The 21,612-nt window shown below is 38.5% G+C and overlaps 1 protein-coding gene and 1 long non-coding RNA gene across 2 annotated transcripts in view; both read right to left on the bottom strand.

Annotated features, from left to right (window-relative positions):
- LOC140155445 (neuroligin-4, X-linked-like) overlaps positions 1 to 21,612 on the bottom strand; it is a 276,301-nt gene that overhangs the window by 93,714 nt on the left and 160,975 nt on the right. The window contains exon 6 of the mRNA XM_072178304.1: positions 20,695 to 20,842. Coding sequence (XP_072034405.1) covers positions 20,695 to 20,842 — 148 coding nt within the window. The remainder of the gene's footprint in view (positions 1 to 20,694; positions 20,843 to 21,612) is intronic.
- Positions 2,474 to 9,193, bottom strand: LOC140155446 (uncharacterized). Its single transcript, XR_011859383.1, has 3 exons — positions 9,042 to 9,193; positions 6,925 to 7,036; positions 2,474 to 2,796 (listed from the first exon to the last, which is right to left on the bottom strand). It is a non-coding gene; the product is annotated as an uncharacterized lncRNA (long non-coding RNA).

Here is a 21,612-nt window from a genome sequence, read left to right as displayed (position 1 = left end):
AGGTGCAAGTGATCAGCATGATGTGGTTCAATGTAGAGGTACCGTGTGAACGTATCAGTGCAGCGCGGTAATCCGATTATTACGTAACTTCACCAGCGTATACAATTTTTTACCCAACTTAACCCAGGGGCCTAACCAGCTTGGTTGATTGGTTTCTATCCTGAAAATATTCTTTGTGGTCTTGACTATATACTATTCTGCCAAAGTATAGATTTTTAGCAGTGTGCACAACTGTTGCAATTTTCCTGTTTGCACTACCAGCAGACCATTTTAAAACTTCATAACTTCATGTCCAGGGTCATGAGAACACATTTAAAAACTTTCTTAGTACTAATATTGCTGGCAAAAAAAACCCCAAATAAACATTTGATTTTTGAAAACAAATTTAAAAAATGTACGGAATTATTTTCAAAACTTCCAGTCAAAATCAATACATTTTGGCCAAAAAATGCAAAAAAATAATTGAGTAACTCGGCAAGATTAATAAGAAAAATCTTTCGAATTGCCAAATCTATGACGGGCAACCTAAGACATGGTCACATCCGCAACTGTTGTCACATACGCAACACTAAAAAATTATGGCCAAAGAGGGCTAGCCATTTTTTAAAAATTTGATAGCGGGCCAAAGATGTACATTGTATTTCTAATTAAAGCTTTCAAGATGTTAAATCTCAAAATAATAACAGAAATAGCATTTTTATTGGTTGCGGATATGGCATACGTGGTGGGGTGGCCTCAAAATGAGCTCTTGTTAACATACATGTATGTTGTTATTGTCATGTCTGCATTATATCAAACATCAGTATATTTGTAGACTTTATAATTAATATTGTCCAGCATCCACTGTTACATACACTACAGGTACATGAATAACCTACAACACATCTATCTCTGCTAGACCTAATAAGTTCCTTGTATAGACCCTATCAAATAAACTCACCTGCAACCATGGAGCTATTAAGAATGGAGAGGCAATAGATTATGTAACGCATTGTACACTTGTGCCGATTTGAAATCTGAGAAGCTATTCATCGAAAGGTACCTTTTGTTTGGGACAAAGGGCTTCCACCATTAAATCGGTAAGCTGACCAGACAGTGTATTAACGCTTTACCTAGCAGACTACTGTCAATAAGTGATCAAACGAAAGTCGCGTGAAAGCGCTTACTATAACGAAAAGTACCTTTTGTTGTTATACCACTCAAGGGTGAAATTGAGTAGTCGTAAGCTCAAAAGGCACACATTAGCCGCTGATGCAGTTCGTTGTCACCCCACTGACTGTAGGTGCTTCATTTAAATAAATTGAATGCGCTTGCTGAATGATTACATATCAAGGCTGCCATGTCTGCATGTCTATTACTGTATAATGGTAATAGCTACGTATAGGCCTACATGTAACATAATAAGTATACCGGTATCGGTATAGGCCTATATTAAAGTTGTTTCACAAATTGACATTTTATTTTCTTTTAAGAAGGAGAATGTCATAAACAGTGGCGTACTGAAGGGGGGGGGCAGCTCTTTTGTGAGAGGTCTTGGGAGGGGATGAGGGAGAAAGAGGTTGAGGAGGGGACATGAAGAATGAGAGGGGACTGGAGGAAGAGAGAAAGATGGACAAAAAGTATGAGGGGATGGAGAAGGGAAGGGAGATAAGAAGAGGGAGTGATACTTTAGCAAGGAAAGAATAAGTACAGAGAAAGGCAAAGAAAGGAATAACAAATAAATGTAGGCCTTATAATAATTATTATAGAAACTAAACACAGCCCCCCCACAAAGGCCTAACACTAACAGCACTATAGGCAGCCATTCGATGATGTCAATGCCTTTATGCGCGTTACGTGATTTAAAACGCCCAGTCAGATGTATTTTACACCTGCCAAGCACAAGTCACCCAATTTCGAAAATTGGACGTTGAATGTACACTCTCATGAATATTGATTGGCAACATTTTCCAATATGTCAGCGCTCAAATCGGACACAATAGAACAATAGACCATTCAGTGCGCTGCCTGCAACGGTACTATAACAATTGAAATAGCAGACATGTTGGTGGACAGTTTTAAGTGACAGAGGGAAAGGTCTTCAGTTCGATTCCGCAACCATTCTTTAGAATTGCCCTATGGTACCTTATGGTTGACAGAATTTTATTTAAATGAGGACACAACGTAGTTATTTGAATTCTTCTACACGTTCCCTGTGAATTGAGCAATGCAATTGTTGCTAAAGCTCACTACCATTCGCAAGGTGCTGTGAACTGCATTTTTTGCTGCTTCAACCAACAATACATCGTATACCCTTAAATGAAGCAACATAATTTGTGGAACTAATAATTAATACTAGCGAGCTGGTTCCACCAGTAACAAACTACATAATCATCTAGATTAATGTCATATAATCCCAGATTGCACTTATACGTACATGTATATATTGAGATCAACATATTCTCTTCTAAAACTTAATTCTGTTAATGTTTCTTTGTACTCAGTCTTGGGTTAAAAGTTTAACAGCAGGTGACTACTACTAGCTAGTCCTCTAAGCCTAATTGATAGGTATAGGCCTACTGTACATGTACATGTTTACATGTAGGTCCTATCAGCCATTTTGTTGACAAGTTGTCTATTTCTGTCAAATTTTAATTCGCTTGCCTAGTTGAAGTGCCAACATGCTATATGGCACAGGTGTTTGCATTTACTTTACACATCGTCATCACTCATCACTACAGTATCATCATCTGGATCCATCTCTTGCTTTAGCTTGTTGATGCAGATGATTCCTTCCAGTACAAGTTCAAATTTCATCTGTAAAGAAATAAACCAAAATATAAATTAAAAATTTCATTTTTGAAAATCAGATTGTTCAAATTTAAATCCGATTTTTTTATTTAGATCCGATTCTTTTTTATTTATATTGATTTGTTTAATTTTTTTTATTCCGAGAACTATATACCCCATGATAGAGTCAAAAGAGACCAGTGAAAAGCTAGACATAATGCGCAATCCTATCAGGTATTTACAAATATTCGAAACATGTTTTTACATTTTCAAAGAAAATATTTGGTAAAATCATGGGAAAAACCTGTAGCATTCTACATCTTGAAGGTGAATTTTTGGCAATATATAAAAATGACATCATAGAGGTATTTTAATTGTATCCAGAAGTTGTAGAAGCATTAGGGATGAGGTAAAACCATCAATTTAAGAAAGAAATTAACTTACATTTATAATTTATCAAAAATTGTTTTTTGAAACAAGTCATGTGATTTAAATTGCGATTTGATTCAACATGATTTAAATCACGAAACCCGGAATGATTCCATGAAATTTGATTTGTTTTATGATTCTCAATTATCCAGTAGCTGAAATTTACATAGTAGTTGATTTACAGAGCTACAATTCAACTGTAAAGTAGGTAGCTGCAAGTGTAACTTGACACAAGCATTGTCTTTAAAACGGCATTAAAGACAAAGTTCACGGATCAGGTATACAGGCTGTATCAAAATGATTATGGACATGACTGGACATAACGGGATGCGTTATGTGTCATAGGTCATATAACAGGGCGCATTATGTGTCATAGGTCACATAACAGGGCACGTGATGTGTCATAGGTCATATAACAGGGCGGGTTGTGTCATGTCATAGGTCACATATGATAGGTAACATAACTGAGCGCACAGAATTAAAGACACAGAATAGGGACTTGACCACCATATTAATACAGGCATGAATGGAGCAAAAATTGGGGGTATTCGGTTTCCCTCGGAATGCACTCGAGGCATTCGTTGTCATCGCGAAAAGCGACATGGATGAAGGGTGCATTTGAGAGACGCACTTGATGCGACCTGCACACGAGTGCCAAGACGCTTTAGGTCAGGTGAGACGCCACATTGTTTTCGTTAGTCTCCGACCGTCGGCAGGACCCGAATACCCCAATTTTATCCCCCTAGCTGACGGAGCGATTGTATGTGGCGGTATAGGGAGTCCCGGTTCTCCTTCTCTAATTCTGTGGCCATAGGTCATATAACGGGGTGCGTTATGTGTCATAGTCATATAACGGGCACGTTATGCGTCATAGGTCACATAACGGGTACGTTATACATGTGTCATAGTTCACATAACAGGGCATGTTATGTGTCATAGGTCATATAACGGGCGCGTTATGTGTCATAGGTCATATATCGGGTGCGTTATGTATCATAGGTCCATAACGGGGCATGTTATGCATCATAGGTCACATAACTGGCGCTTTATGGTATGCATCATAGGTCACATAACGGGCGTGTTATGTGTCATAGGTCACATAACAGGGCGCTTATGTGTCATAGGTCATATAACAGGCAGGTTCTGTGTCATAGGTCACATAACGGGGCACATTATGTGTAATAGGTCACATAACAGGGCGTGTTATGTGTCATATAGGTCACATAACGGGGCGCGTGTGTGTCATAGGTCATATAACGTGCCACGTTATGTGTCATAACTGCGCGTTATGTGTCATGTCATATAACGGGATGCGTTATGTGTCATAGGTCATATAAAGGGGCGTCGTGTCATAGGTCATATAATGGGATGCTTTGTGTCACAGGTCACATAACATGGCGCATTATGTGTCATAGGTCACATAGCATGGCGCATTATGTGTCATAGGTCCACAGAGGAGAGAAAAACAGAGCCCGTACCACCAGTCAAAGTCTCCGCATCGATAATGAGGGCCGATTGTTCCATGAAATGCGACAGGCGAGACTGCTACGCAATTACCGCATATTTTCATGGTCTATCGCATAATCGCGAAAAGCACGCAATGCTCTATCGTGTATACGAAGGCACACATCGCTGGCGTTATTGTTTGACACATCACGATCGAACAATCGGCCCTCATGAATATCGCGAGAACTCAGCGCATACAACACACGGGACTTTGACTGGTGGTACGCCTCTGTTTTCTCTCTCTCTGCATATATAGGTCACATAACGGGGCACGTTGTGTCATAGGTCATATAACGGGGCACGTTATGTGTCGTAGGTCACATAACCGGGTGCATTATGTGTCATAGGTCACATAACAGGGCATGTTATGTGTCATAGGTCACATAACAGGGCATGTTATGTGTCATAGGGGCATGTTGTGTCATAGGTCATACATCGGGGCACGTTATGTGAAATAGGTCACATAACTGGGCGTGTTATTTGTCATAGGTCATACAATGGGGTGTGTTATGTGTCATAGGTCATATAACGGGGCACTTTATGTGTCATATGTTATATAATGGGCATGTTATGTGTCATATGTCATATAACAGGGTGCGTAATGTGTCATAGGTCATATAATGGGGCGTGTTATGTGTCATAGGTCATATAACGGGCGCGCTTTTGTGTCATTGGTCATATAACGGGCGTGTTATGTGTCATAGGTCACATAACCGGGCGATTATAAGTCATAGGTCACATAACGGGCACGTTATGTGTCATAGGTCATATAATGGGGCGCGTACGTGTCATATAATGGGGTGCATTGTGTCATAGGTCACATAACGGGCACGCGTTATGTGTCATATGTCACATAACGGTGAGCGTTATGGGTCATAGGTCACATAACGGGGCGTTACGTGGCATACGTTACATAACGGGCACATTATGTGTCATAGGTCATATAACGGGTGCGTTATGTGTCATAGGTCATATAACGAGGCATGTTATGTGTCATAGGTCACATAACAGGTGTGTTATGTGTCACAGGTCACATAACAGGGTGCATTATGTGTCATAGGTCACATAACGGGGCGTTATGTGTCATAGGTCACATATCGGGGCACGTTATGTGTCAGAGGTCATATAACAGGGCGCGTTATGTGTCATAGGTCATATAAAGGAACAACTATCATACTATAGCCTAAAGCCAAGAATTTTCTGCTTTACAAATGCTAAATTCCGCCTTTCTCCGCTTTGTAATTTTAGCACATTTCTGACATAATAAAATTTCACAAGAATCTTGTGACGATCATTGCGATTTGCAAAGTTGGGATGGGTGATTGGGTATCATGGCTGCAATGGGAGGCGTTGTACGGTAAATCTATGACGGATTTTACTTTATTTTGATGAATTTTGAAGACCCATTTCATTTAGTATTTTATCTATTTCTTATTAATTGTATTTTTTCCTTTTCTAGGTCATTTTTGCTTATTTTTTTAATTTTTTTCTCAGAAATGCGTTTTCCGCTTTACCTTCGAATTCCGCGATTTTCGAGGAATTTCCGCAACGCTGAAAATTCTTGGCTTTACTATAGCCTAACCTAACCAGGGGAAGATGAGAGAGTTTAATGTCCAAATTTGTCATTATATAGTACCCCAATTATTGACAGAAAATATAAGCAAAAATTATGGGTAGATATGTATCAATTTCTATGAAGCATGAAGGTTATGGTTAAATCATGTTCAAGAATATAAACTAATTTTTATTTGGCCCCACCTCACAGTGGCCCCGGCTTTTGGTAGTAAATTGGCTTAATGAAAAGTCCAGTGTATTTGTCCTATATGCCCAGCCTCATACACTGTACAGTCACATTGCTAGATTAAATGGGCTAAATTGTTCTTGACATGTGAGGCAGGATTAGAAAAGACATTCAAACGAGGGTATGAGATATTAGGAAATATTTCCTAGCCTCTTAACCACAGGGTTGGTGGGCTACAATAGCTATTCAAAGACACATGGTATATAAGGGATAAATTGTGCATAGGAGATGAGAGTGGAAGTGAAATTAGAAGTTCACTCCATGAACAAAAACAAGGTATAATTCTGGACCATTGTTTGAGGACGTATCAGTAATCATTCTGGACCATTTTGAGGTATACATTTATGAAGTCTATTTGCATTAGGCTGTATGACCTAATCCTTTTATCATCCAATAAAGCAGTTACGCATTGTACATACCGGACTTTTGATGTTCAGTTGAGTTCATCACTAAAACAGTAAACATTCTGATTTGTAAGCCAGTTGCTGCATTACTAAACAGTTCACTTCAAGTTGACATCACTGATATCACCTAGTGTGGAAATTCAAGAAATAAGATTTTACAAAATGGAGCAACCTTTTACAAGAACAAGCATTTATCCTCCAGGTTTCTGAAATAGGGCTTCTCCATGCTGCACTTGCATGTAAAAGAATCCTAGCTCCAAAGTTACATGGGAGGTGGGACTGATCAGTACCAAATTCAAAATGTATTTAAAGGGAGTCTCCGGCAATCACAACATTATTCCTTATGTTAGAAAAATAATTATCAAGCACGAATCACATGGTTTTATTTTTAAAACAAACTCATAGTAGTGATAGGCTGTACAGCCCAAAAAGAAGGGTGATGTTTCAAAAAGCTTAGGGTACCAGCTGAATTGAAGCAGCTAATCCTCCTGAGCATTTTGACACCTTTAAAAAAAAAATCGGTTGAAAAATGAGAGAGTGCCGCCAAAAAACGACACATAAGGGGGGATTTCTTGGGGACCCCCTATTTTTCACTATTTTGACAATTATGGGCATTTTCTTTGCTGTTTGTTGGATTCTAATGATTATTTACATGATTTTGGGTCCCCTGGATATATTTATGCAATTTTTACCCAAATCGTATGTTTCGATGCAAGTTCAAGAGCTAATTTAGGATGTGAGGGCGCTATTCAGCCTAATAGCTGTTACGTATCCCCCCTACTAAAATTTTATCATTTCTTATTATCAAATCAAAGTTACTGATAAATAACATCTTCTATCCAAATTTGAACTCTCAACTTAATATTTCACTTGTGCGTAGTACCCATTTGAAAATGTGTAGAGACGCTCCCATTGACTTATAAGTGACAAATCTGCCCCCCCCCCCTTGTGTGTCGTTATTTGGCCGGCACTGTCTCAATTTTTGGCCGATTTCAATGAAATTGGTGTCAAATTACTCAGAACACCAAGCTGCATCAAATAAGCTGGTACCCCGCCGGTTTGCAACTACACCCTTATACAGCCTATCACAGTGGCGTGTCCAGGGGGGGGGGCTTTGGGTGCTGAAGCCCCCCGCACTTTGTTAAAAATCATGTAAAATCAGCCGTTTTTTGGCGATTATAGCCATCAAGCCCCCCACATAGATATGAAAAGGGGGCTGAGCCCCCCGCAGGAAAAGATCCTGGACACGCCGGTGTATCACTACTCATAGTGACTATAAAAAGGAATAAAAACATCCGTTTCTCAACACGCGATATTCAAAATTCCCAGGCGCCAAGTGCAATGATGTCCCAGTAATACAATGAAGGCTGACGACAATTGAACACAAATAACCATTACGTCATTGCACTTAGACAATTTCGGGCCGGGAATTTTGAATATCGCGTGTTGAGAGCCGACTGTTTTTATTCGTGTTTATGGTCAATATGAGTTTGGTTTAAATAAAACAATGTGATTTGTGCTTGATAATTATTTTTCTAACATATGAGGCACAATGTTATGATTGCCGGAGTCTCCCTTTAATAGAGGTTATCTGTGTTCTATAAGCTGCATATCCTACATTGACTCCTATACCTTGTTTAGGACTTTCAAAAGAAGTACCTGCATGTGCAACCGTGACTATTTCAAAATAGCCCGCCAAAGTCATGCAGGTAACTCCGAGGTTGTGCATTGAATTAGTTTGAATGAGGAATATACTAAGGGAACCAGTGCCTTTTGTTAGAAGTCACGAAAGTGGATAACTTCTATTATCTGGCTATTTATTTGCACGCTTAAAGTAAACTGCGCAGTGAGCACCCTTTGGATAAGTGCTGCAAATTTCTTCATGCACACATTGTGTACATCCCAGCTGCGCAATGCTTGGTGCAATAATAGATCAATGTAATACGAACAGCAAGCTAAATACACACATTGTAAGCGCTGGAGTGAAATCACAATTTTCTTCATATTACCTCATTTGTTTAGCTCAAAATTAAAAGGGGCAATGTGATTATTGTGATAAGTGAAAACTAACATTTAGGAATCTATTTTATAAAAATCACACATTATGGCTTTAGTCCAGTGCTAGCACTCACTTTATCTGACCCATATAATGTTTCGTCCGACTCCAGTGCTGGTCGAGATTTGCTGTGAACATACCAGGTTGGATGATTTGTGTCGGTAAAAGAGAATCATTGAAGCACTTTTTCACCAGTTATCAAGAGCTGTGTAGCCTAGCTGTGTTGTGCCATGCAAAATCAGACCGAATTGAGAAACAAATCCCTGAGAAAAAAAACCAAATTGCATATGTATAACAGAATAATCATTTTATAAGAGTTGGAAAGAATAACTTTTTCATACTAAGTAAATCCCTATAATCTAAGTATTCTTCTTCCTGGTCCTGGTAAATGTGTGTGCGTGTGGTAGAGTTTGAAAAACACTGAGGGTGTCCCTATGAACTATGTTACAATATTGCTTTACCTTTTAAATTGACAAATCTCAATAAGCGCCAAATCAAAAACGGGCCAACATTTTAGGTGTTATGATAAAAAGCATATATGTGAGAACCAATCAGAGCAAGCATTAGTAAATTACTAGCTGTGCATAAATATGGTATAATGCACTGGCGCGCAGTGTTTTCGGACGCGCTTATTTTCTTTTCGGTGGATGCATTTATATTTGTTTGCATTTTCCAACATTTTTACTGACAATTTTGTTATAAGAATTGCAAAAATCACAGGTTTTTTTAAGCCGTGTATGAAATAGGTTAATAAATACTTATCACATCGTCGGCCGTATCACATACTGACGTATTCGACATTTTTAACATTTTTGAGAAAATTGGTATGTTAGTTTGTTATATTCTACTCTATATATTCACCAAAAATCATGCCTCAAAGTGGCTTAATTAGTAAGATATTAATTAATTTAATTATGTCGTATTTACAAAACCTTGAAGTGTCTGCATCACATAACGACGTATTTGCCGATCACCTATACTGCGCAAGCCCAGTATATCGTATCTGCAATTTGAAGAATTTGCCGTTTCACATACTGACGTATTTATAGCGTAACGATTTGCGCGACTATGCCAATTCGCGCAAAATTGCTGTTTTGTCCTTTTCACATACTGACGTATTTGCGCAACTGTTTCACATACTAACGTATTTGCGCGACGTATTTGTCATTTGAACGGAGAAATTGATATTAGTCCTTTTCACATAGTGACGTATTTTATTTAATATTGATTTTTGCAGAATAAGTTATGCTTTGATTGTAATAAGTGAATTATATTTAAAATATGGTATATTTGCATTACTGTTAAACTGGTTTTGATCGACAATAATATTTTAATCAAGATTATGCAGCAAATGAAAATCACTAGATTTTCAAGTTCGATTTTCTCGAAATACGTATTTTGCAAATACGTCAGTATGTGATGCGGCCGACGACATGTTACTCGAGAAATTGTAAAAAATAATGCGCTTGTACTGAGATGTTGATGCGTCTAATGCACTCCCCCTTTGGGGCTCGTGCATTAGATGCATCAACATCTCCGCACGCTGCATTATTTTGTACAATTTCACTCCCAACAAGTGATAGTCCCTGGGATTAAGTCCCACTTTTGACACTGATCTACATACTATATAGATAATGGGGTTCAGAGCTGTTCAGACATCTATTTTAAGAGTTACAAGTATATATACAATCACGGTACATCATTTTGTCTCCTACAGTTTGTCCACTCTGAAGTACAAAGTGCCAACGCACGTGTATGCCGTGCGTTAACAGTGCGTATATAGTGCTGCGTCTCTGCTGCAGGTATGCGTGCCTTCAAAGTCGGCAAAATGTGTGCGCCCGCGTCGGTACTTTGTACTTCAGAGTAGACTGACTATAAAAGGTGAAGGAAGTGTTTGATATTCACATAGAAGTAGTGATGTTACACATTACGTTTTGTAACCTGGAGAGATTTGATAATGTCCAACCTCCTTTTCAACCAAATCGATGGTAACACTTGTAGTGAGGGATCAACATTTAATCATAAATTGCCTCAGGCAAAACTCACATCCTGGGAACTAAATACCACACAAGGTCATTTTTATGTAATATTGACCCCCGGGTATTGACCCATGTGTGCCATACTGCCTTTACATGTAGCAGCCATGGTGATGTGGTCAACTCATTGACAGATACCAACCTCAGGAGGGAATTCATTTTTTGATCAATTCTCTTTGTGATACTTGCCATCTTGTCATCCGTGCCCTCATCTTGTCTAAAATCGACTATGGCAATGGACTAGCTCCTATAGGGTCAAACAAAACTGACATTCAGTGTATTCAACGCATCCAGAACTGGGCTGCGAAGATGATATGTCAAGTCCGTAAACATGCAAGATCATGCCCGGGATCATGCCGGGGGATCATGCCACTCCATATTAAGGTTGCCTGTGGAAAAAAGAATTTGTACAAATTCTTTTTCCACAGGCAACTTTAAGACACATTTGTATAATTCTTTCTAATTGCTCTGTTGCTCTATATATATTTTGCTTGTGTATTTTGGCCTTTTGCCACCAGGTTTTGCCACCTTTAATATTGTGTGCACTGTGCAGCGCTACGCTCTTAATGTAGCAGCTAAATATGTATGTATGTATGTAGGTAGGTAGTGAAACATAATGAGGATTAATTACCATAGCAAAGTTACACTATTTTTGAATGTAGCAATAGGTGCACAATTTTTTAATATATCGCGCTGCACTAGTACGCTCATGCGGTACGTACCACTGCAACTGCATTGAACCACATATGTCAAAGAGAACATAAATCATATGCTTTGGAACGGGGGGGGGCTCAGCCCCTGAATATTAATTTTGGTGTGGGAGCCTGAATACCTTTCAGCCCCCCATAAACCTAGGTGGAGTTAACAAATTGTGATAAAATAGAGGGAAGAGTGTTTGTGACCTATATTTTGCAAACTTTTCTGACTCCGGGGTGGGTGGAAAACCCCGTCTGCAACCGCAGGGTGGCCCACTAAAAAGTTTTTAAATTTTCAGCTCCCCAAATGTAAAAAATCTTTCTAAGCCAATGCAAATGTTGATTTACCTTGTTTTGCAGATGCAATCAAAATTCAGTACCTCTTGTCGCTGTCATAATTCCCATTCAAAAAATTGGTGGACCAGTACAATGGATTTCTCAGCCATTCTAAGTGTAAAGCAAACATAATGTAAAACATACAAAATAAATAAAAGCATATTAATATTGTATCATGGGCTGGACAATGGTCTATCTTTCGAACTCAGCAAGAAAAGTAGTGCTATTTTTATTAATTCAAATTAATCAATTAATTGAGATCCCATGGTGGATGCCATTCCTGGTAGACAGGGAGTGGGGAAGATATTTGGAGAGTTTTAATATGTTAAGATGTTACATTAGGAGTTACAGAAAGTTACAGTTTTTTCATTTTTTTGAATTTTGACCAATTTCACCAAAAATATTTGAAATTTGGGCCAAAATCTGGCTTTTTAATGATTTTTTTGAAAAATCAGCATTTGTTGACCATTTTTGGTGCAAATTTCTCAAAGTTGGAAAAAATGAAAAAACCGGTCCTAGATATTTTGATCTAGTTTTTAAAAATTAATAATAAAAAATTTTGGCCCAAGAATTTTTTTGTTACGGTGCACGAACAAGAAGTGGGCCAAAAACCGTTATTTTTGGGATTTTGGACCAAAAATGGCATTTTGACCAAAATTTGACCTCACAGATGAACTTATCAAGTCTTTGCCATTCTAAATATGTATACTTTTATATACTTTAGACCAACAATTTAGAAGTTATGAGGCCCGAAAGTTTCCATAATTCCAGGGTTCAGACCAACCTTAACTTGATTGAAAGTTACGTGTGGTGAGTTGTCAGCAGCAGACTCAGAGTACTGAGTAGGGAGGCCCCAGGTCACATGGGGGAAAATGGTAAATCACACATATAGCAGCATTTCTCCTCATTTTTCACAATTTTGCAGAATCCAGCAGCCTGTTTTAACAGATTTTGTCGTTATTTTAGAAAATCTGGCTGTTTTCGTGTGATCTCCCATTTTCCCCCATGCGACATGGGGCCTCGTGGGTGAAATTTCGAAACGTTTGAAATCGCTCATATTTTCAACTGCTGGAATCTCAGGGCAGCAAATGTGTTGGATATAGCTCAATTTTGGCTCCAACTTGATTATTTTGCATTGGGTTCAATGTAAAATTAAAACTGCACATGCATTTTTCTGGAATTCCAAGTGCTTTTTTCCTCTGTCGTTCCACAGCTGTGTGCTGTACATACTCAATGTGTAATTTGACTGCCACACTCTTGCAGAATAATGGGCTATTCCATTTGACATGCATACACCCCCTAGATGGAGGTCATGACCTCAATCGCGCACACAGGGGTGTAGATATCAAATGGAATCGCCTATTCAGGTAACTTCATTTGAAATTCACACTCCCTGTGTGGGGTGTATGGATTTTAACTGGAATAGCCCAATGGTTTAATCACCTGTTTGAGTTCTGCATGCAAAATCATCTGCAAGTATATCACCCGCCTTACACCAAATTTTTTGAAGGGGAAAAAATGCATTGTGGGTGGGGGGGAGGGGTGGTGTTGGGGGGGGGGGTCCAAAAAAATAAAATGTTTGAAATTGCCCATACTTTCAACCCCTGCAATTTGAAGGCAGTCAATAGGCCTATATAGGATATTGCCCAATTTCAGCTCCAAAATGTGGCTTTGCCACAGGGTTCAATGGGAGAATTCAAACTTTAAATGATTTTTTCTGGAATTTCAAGTGCTTTTTTCCTCTGTCGTCAAAAAAATAGAATTGTTCGCGCATTAAAGTTTCTTTTCGAGAACGCACATATTACTTGCGGACTTTGACTTCCATGCGACATGGGGCCTGTAGGGACAGGCTTTTATTTGATTGTAGGCTATGTATTGAAAATTGATCAAAAAGGAAAGGATATTTTATGATCTGATTTTGGCAACCCTTACCAAACATGAATGCCTATTTGGCATTCTGTAGCTATTCGCCAAGCCCTCGAGTGCTAAGGATAGCGGTACTAGGTGGTCACTAGCACTCAGCAGCTAATGAATGCCTATAGAGCTGGTTCACAGGCATTCTGAATGCCTCACAAGAATGCTACCAATGCCTATTTACTCATTAAGCCCTCATTAAAGCTCAATCTATTAACTTAGGCATTCGTAACTTAGGCATTCCTAGTGGTTCTAGGATTAGGCGGTTTGCTATAGGCACTCAGTGGCATTCGGATAAGTCATAGGCATTCCACTGAAAAAATTTCTAAGTATTAGGCATTCGGTTAAAAAATTTGTAAAGTAATATAGGCATTCCACTGAAAAATGTCTAAGTATTAGGCATTCGGTTTAAAAAATTTCTAAGTAATAGGCATTCGGTTAAAAAATTTCTAAGTAATAGGCATTCCATTCAAATAGGCATTCTGCTAATAGCCTTGACTAGCATTCCTTAGTGGTTGACCCATGGGTCAAACAGGTGCATGATGGGAATATATTTCTAACTGCCATTTTGAACTGGTGTGAATGCAGAGATGATGGAATCTTTATCCTTTCATGTTTCCAGCTTTATTATAGGCCGATTTGTCCACTTTTTACATTTGGGATGTTACATGACAATGCATATTATGTGGACAACATCATACATGTATGTGATCCATGTAGTTATCTTTGTGTGCAATAATATGCCACAATGATGGATGGTGTATATAGGTAAGCTTAAATATGACTAGATGTAATGTGGGCAGTTTCTTGAAATATGAAATGGTCTGATGCTAGGAAGGAGGAGCTAGTTAGTATATTGGGGCATTATTATTGATAATAATAATAGTGTACATTTATACCACACACAAATACACTAAAAAGCACTCATATGGCACAAGAAGAGCTCAAGCAGAGCAATGAAATCTCAATGAAACCAATTAAACGTACAACAACAAATTATATCATTATGTAGCTATTAATTATTTTGTGTACATATTTATAAAACACACTGATCCCAGTGGGCGCAACTAACGTTGAAATCACATTGAAATATCAATGTCGACTGGTTGAAATCAGGTTGTATTTGCAAATGAACTTCAACCTGATTTCAACCTCCTTAATTTTTGCATTGAAAGTTGGTTGAAATCAGGTTGAAATTTCAATGTTGTATCAATTAACGTTGAAATTTCAACATGATATCAACTAACGGTTAGGTTGAAATCAGTGCCCACTGGGATATGTGCCCACTGGGATATGTTACTCAATATCATTATGAATTTGATGCAATTTAGTGGCTCTTGCTGATGCACATGGCTATATACTTGCTGATATATTCAAGTTCAATTTGTGCATATTCTAAATCCTTACTCTCCTAGAATTCCTATAGCAACAGGGGTTTAAGTGCTATTTTTTGAAGGAAAAAAATGTGGGAAATCATATGGAAAAGTATTATCATGAGCCTCATTTGATCTGAAAAAGCATTAGGGAAATTGTCTTTTTTCACTTTTGACTTCATTTATTATGAAGGGAATAGTTTGGACCTCCACAGTTGCTGATAAGAATTGGACACTTATATCGTTCAACCAGAAGAACTTGGAGTCACATCTCCGCCGACAAAGACAGAGGACAGACGCTGTACTGAACTAAAATGCCTCTGCGTCTGTCACAATGGATACAAAATGGAGTATATTCTGGGTATATGTGTGATTTTCTGCAGTGCATTCTATTTCTCACTCTCGTAGAATATTGCTTATATAATGTTTCGATTGCCTCACCTGTAGGTGGTTGGAATACCTACATGTATATGCGGTTGGAATACCTATAGGTGGTTGGAATGCCTATAGGCGGTTGGAATGCTTCCTAGGCGATTGGAAATTTCTTTGGCGGTTGGAGTGCTTCATAGGCGGTTGGAATGCCACTAAGTGGTTCGAGGGCTTAGTTCATTTACATTTTTCGCTTCTGAGGAGGGCTTATGAACCACTTAAGAACAGCTTACGAACCACTTATAGCGGTTGAGGGCTAATTAAGTGGTTCGAGTGCTAACCTGTAGGCGGTTGGAATGCTTCTGAGGCGGTTGGTATGCTTCTTAGTGGTCGGAATGCTTCCTAGGCGGTTGGAATGCTTACCAAGCGGTTCGAATGCTTCCTAGGTGGTTTAAATGCTAGGCGGTTTGAATGCCTCCTTGGTGGTTTGAATGCCTCCTTAGCGGTTCGAGTGCTTAGCTCATTTACATATTTCGCCTCTGAGGAGGGCTTATGAACCACTTATGAACCACTTATGAACCACTACAAGCGGTTGAGGGCTAGCAAACAGGCGGTTGAGTGCTAACAACCGCCTATTAACTCAATGTTACAGTATTGGAGGCATTCACCATTTAGGCATTCATTACTGGTTCTTTACCATTCAATGGAATGCCTAGTGAGTGCTAGGGAATGCTAGTTTTTTAGGTAAGGGAACTCACCATATTTGACCTCTCAAAAGGACCTACTCCCACTTCAAAAATACAGAAGTTCACTAATGGGAACATGCCCCATGAAAGCCTTTCCAACATGGGGGGACCTGAGCCATCATCCATGGACCAAAGTTCTGCGTAACTTGATGGGCGTGCAGGGAGTGTAGACCCTGGTGGAGGGGTGGGTCCCATACAGCACTTCGATACTTTTAAACATGCTCACAGTTGACAGGAGTTCAATTTAAACAGTTTGACACACATGTTTGTAACATAAATGTGTGTCAATCAAACCATGAAGTTATTTCATCCTGACAACTTTGTGCATGAATTTAAACAATCATCATTGCAGTATGACCATATGATCAAGATTGTGCACATTGTAAAGTTTTTGAGCTTGGCAATCCGGGGGGGAGGCACTCCCACTTTGGAGGTGACGCGTATGTAGGGCTGTTAAGATCCCTTTTCAAGCGTCGCTGTCACCCAAAGACCCCATATCTTTTTACTAACAAATGCTCTGTCACCCGAAGACAGCCTATTTTTGCATTTGATCTGTCAAACAAAGACCCTTAAGTTTAATTGAACAGCAGCTTTCATTTATAACTGATAAAAATTTTATTACTTTTTTTGAAAAAACAAAAATTTGAAGCCATTTAGATTTAGAACTAGAAATTTGATGTTTGAGGTTTCTGTGGCGCTGTTTCGAGCGGCTCTAACACAAAAGTTCCATTTAAAAAATTGTTCTCACCCAATGACCCAATATTTTTTACATTTTGCTCTCACCGAATGCCAAAAATCATGCTCTCACCCAATGACCTCATAATTTTTTTAATTTTGCTCTCATCGAATGCCCCTTACTGCAAATGTGCCAGCCCTACACCTATATCCATTTTATATATCGAATCCCCCCCCTCCGGTTTCAATCAAAGTTGTAACGGTTGTAAACATGTGTCAATGTTACAACCGTTTACGATCTTCCAAGTCCTGGAAGGATAAAAAAGTACCAGTACGGTAGGCCTACTGAGTTTAGTCTCAAGTAATGGTGTACCCTATTTGTTTCATTAATCACCCATGCCCCTATAAGCGCCCAGCAAGTGATTTTCCAACAGTTCTGTTATAACTGTCTATTCAAATCTGAATGATTATGATGGATGAATATTTTGGGCCTTTGTAGTTTGTACATGTATGTAATACAGGCAAAAACAATAGTAAAAAATAAGCGCCACCCAAAATGACTTTGTTTTAAGTGCTCTTGGCGGTAAATGGAATAAATACGGTACAGTATATCAACTTATCAAACAAGTAAAATCTTTCGGGCAATGTGTGTAAGTTACAACCGCTAATTTTCCATAGGACCTCTGTAGAAATTTTTCTGAAAATTGAGGTACAACGATGAAACTTGCCTAGCATCAAAGGATTAACATAGACCATAATAAACCAATGGAATTGTTTTTTGTTTTTTTTTGTTTTTTTATCACTTTTTTAGAAGAAACCTTTATGTATACTGCTGTCTGAGAATTATAAAAAACAACAGTAATAGTATGTCTAATAATTGCAAGATGTTTGCACCACAAATTTTTGTTCATCAAGGAACTCTTGATACACCAGCAACTTTGGGTAGCAATGCACATGCATACTGGCAAGCAACTGCAACATTTTCAGAATTGTGTTGATTGTGTTTGTGCAATAACATTGTGTTTGAATTTTTTCAGGGGGGGGGGGGGTGAGCAGGCAAAGTGAATAATTTTTTTGGGGGGGGGGGCAAAACCAACAAATTTTGTGCAAAATTACAGCAAAAAGGTGACATTTTTGTAATTTTGGCTTTTTACTGGGGGCAACGGGTGGGGTTGGGGGTTGTCAAGAGTTTTGCTTGTACCAGAGGAGAGATTTACAGGCAAGACTAATATTTTATGAGTGGATGCCGGCGCACACTACGATAAAAATATTGGACTTACCTTTCGTCTATAGGTAGAGGATATTAAAAACAAAAATTCCTATCATTTGTTCTCATCCTTAAAATTCCTATCATTTGTTCTCATTCTTAAAACTAACAGCCATGAAAACTCCCCTTATATTCCAAAATGAACAAATTCAGTTGCGTATCTCTCAACAAACGTGTTGCGTAACGATGCATGTACGCGCACCATATCCTCTACCGTGTTTTAGATGACACACAGGAACTCAATGTCAAGTCTTATTCAGATTCCCTTTGCTAGCCGTCCAGCGCGTATTATTTGCACAAGGTCCAATGCACACGCTTGACGTCAGCAGCAGTATCACGCGATGGTTAAGCTGTCAAATGAAATCTGATTAAGCCTTTACAAGCTAAACCACAGCCACTGACTAAGATCAGAATTAACAATTTTATATCTAGGCCTACCGCCGCTACCGGTATGCCTTTGCAGAAACTATACGCCTAATCTAGTCCGTTATATAAGACATAGAGTTGCAGCTAAATTATAGGCCTACGCCTATTATCTAAGTATTCAATTCTTGGCCAAGCTGGAACATAGTGCGCTAAGTGAGGTACAGTAGAAAGCATGCACTTGCTTGTGTTACATGATTGCGTACAGTACACGATTAGTACGCTACATGGATGCAACAGGTATGTTCGAGCTTGGCCAAGAATTACTTTATAGTATATACTGTAACACTAACAGACTTATTATTTATAGGAAAATAATATGTTATAGTTTCTTGAAACTGAGATTACGTGACGGTACCGTGTGGCGCAATTTTGTGGTGGAATACAGTAAGCGTAGCCAGAGGGGGGGGCAGGGGGGCAGAGTGCCACCCCTGACAAAAAAAAATGAAAGAAAAGTGCCCTCTGACAAAAAAAATGAAAGAGAAAATCAGGAGGGCAAAGGAAAAGAAAAGGGCAAGGAGCCCTTTTCTAGCAAAAATTCAGGGCCAAAATAGTGTAAAATACAAAATTTTCTGCGCTACCCAAGACATTGTAACAATAAAGCCTTTTTTAGCCGGATAATGGGCGAAAATAGTGTAAAATACCATTTTTTTTTCGCTATGCGCGCACCTCATCCCAATAAGGCCCTTTTCGGGAAGCTCAAGACATACAGTCTCTATGTATTGTATGATGCAACTGCAATTTTTTTTTTTTTTTTGCCCCCAAAATTTTATTTTGCCCCCCCTGAATGCTGGCTACGCCCCTGGTGGAATAGCACAAATGATAGCGCGATTGATTGGGCACGCATAGGTTACTGTTGCATTACTGTAAGCATTGTATGCCTGACAGTCACAATTGTCATGACATGTCACGGTTGTCATTGCATTATCAATATCATTGCGTGCCAAATGGTGCCAGGCAGGATGGGGAAACTTTTATAGTTTTAGCTAGCTTGCAAAATGCCGAGACAAAATGTTAACATACATGCACATTGCACAGGCTGCAAAGCCTGCAACTGAATACCGATTAAAGTTTTTATTTTCATCAAGACCTTGCAAATGATCCACAGTTATACATGAGAAGATTAAGCTTAGTATACCAATACAACATCATCATGCAGTTGTACACGGTAAACCTGTACATAAAGAAAATTTAAGCTTACCTGAATTGCAATGTAATTCATGACTTGTAACATCATTCAAGCACCTCGTCTATCGGTACATTACGAATTAGATCGATTGAAGACCTTCCTAAACATCTAAACTGTCATGACGATTCATTTTCCACGAACCACGGACGCGGGTTTTTGTCGAAATTGAAACACCAGATAAAATCAGTAGGGCCAAAAACAGAGCTACACAGCGGTAACACAGCCTCAGCCTACACTCATGACACTGAGCTGATGAAATCGATTGATTGATAAACAAGGTCTTCGGCCCGGAAGTCAGAAGTTGCCAGTCCAATAGCTGAGTTTGAGGCAATGGAACTTTTAACACAGGTGACCCTGGGTCATTTGGATGCCCTAAGTCCTAATTTATACTAATAATCTCATCCCCACAAAGTTAGGGCATTTTTGAAAAAACATGCATGATAAAAATGTAAATTAACTTCACAAAAATACTTTTATTACACAATAGTTATCTGTATGACACGTAAATACGTTTAGCGTACTTAATCTCTGAAATTAGCTAATATGAAACAGTTTTGAGAACAGTGTTGCCTGCCCATTTAGGGCGTATGCCTTAACTCGCTATTTGTAATTATTATTATTATTATTATTATTATTATTATTATTATTATTATTATTAATAATAATAATAATAATAATATTACCTAATATTCATTTATTTACTTACCCAGATTTTGCAAAATTGGTCCAATAGTTCATCACCGCTAGACTTATGGGGGCGTCGCCTTTCGTGTAATTGAGACTAAACATTCCCATCGTACCTGGGACTAGTGGTGCACCAAAGACGAAACCTAAATCAGCCTCATGTACGGAACCTGCAGTAGTCAAAACATACACTCTTAAAACTACGTGGTCATAAACATCTCAAAAAAGTAACTAACCCCCTTAAATAATGGCCATTATTAAAAAAACGGGCGATTGTATTACAAATCTGTAAAATGCATTGGACGCAGAATGTATTTCTGCGCATTTTGACACCTCATTTGTAGCAATTGATAGTGTACATTTAAATCAATGTAACCCAAGATATGAAAATTGCAGTAAATTCTATTGAATTGTATTCAGTATAAATACTATAACGGAAGGAAATCTGTGTAATGATATCTGAGTATTTTTGTATTGTTGTAAGTGCAACTGTCAAAGCTGGACCTCACTACATTAAATTGACCGGTGTTTTGTTGTTTTCTGGGCTATCGTATCAAATGAGGTGTCAAAATGCGCAGAAATAAATGCTGCTTCCAACGCATTTTACAGATTTGTAATACAATAGCCCGTTTTTGAATAATGGCCATTATTTAAGGGGGTCAGTTACTTTTTTTGAGATGTTTATTTTACCCCGCATTACTGTCAAATATAAGCACCTACTAAAATATGGATCCAAAGTTTGATCGTAAATTTTGTTGTTGTCTGAAATGTCCAAAATTACACTTTTTTGATCACAATTTTGATCCCGTTTTTTAATCGGTGCAAAAATGACAACGTAGTTTAAAGAGCGTACTATAATTAAAGACAGAGATAAAAATAATTTATCGCGTCTGATGTCACTGTCAATTACGATCCTTGATTGGTTTACACAGGTTAATAG

The sequence above is a fragment of the Amphiura filiformis genome, chromosome 6, assembly GCF_039555335.1.
Source record: "Amphiura filiformis chromosome 6, Afil_fr2py, whole genome shotgun sequence".
In the NCBI taxonomy this organism is placed as follows: Eukaryota; Metazoa; Echinodermata; class Ophiuroidea; order Amphilepidida; family Amphiuridae; genus Amphiura; species Amphiura filiformis.
The sequence above is the reverse complement of the archived record's forward strand: the minus strand, read 5'-3'. Positions and strand labels throughout refer to the sequence as shown.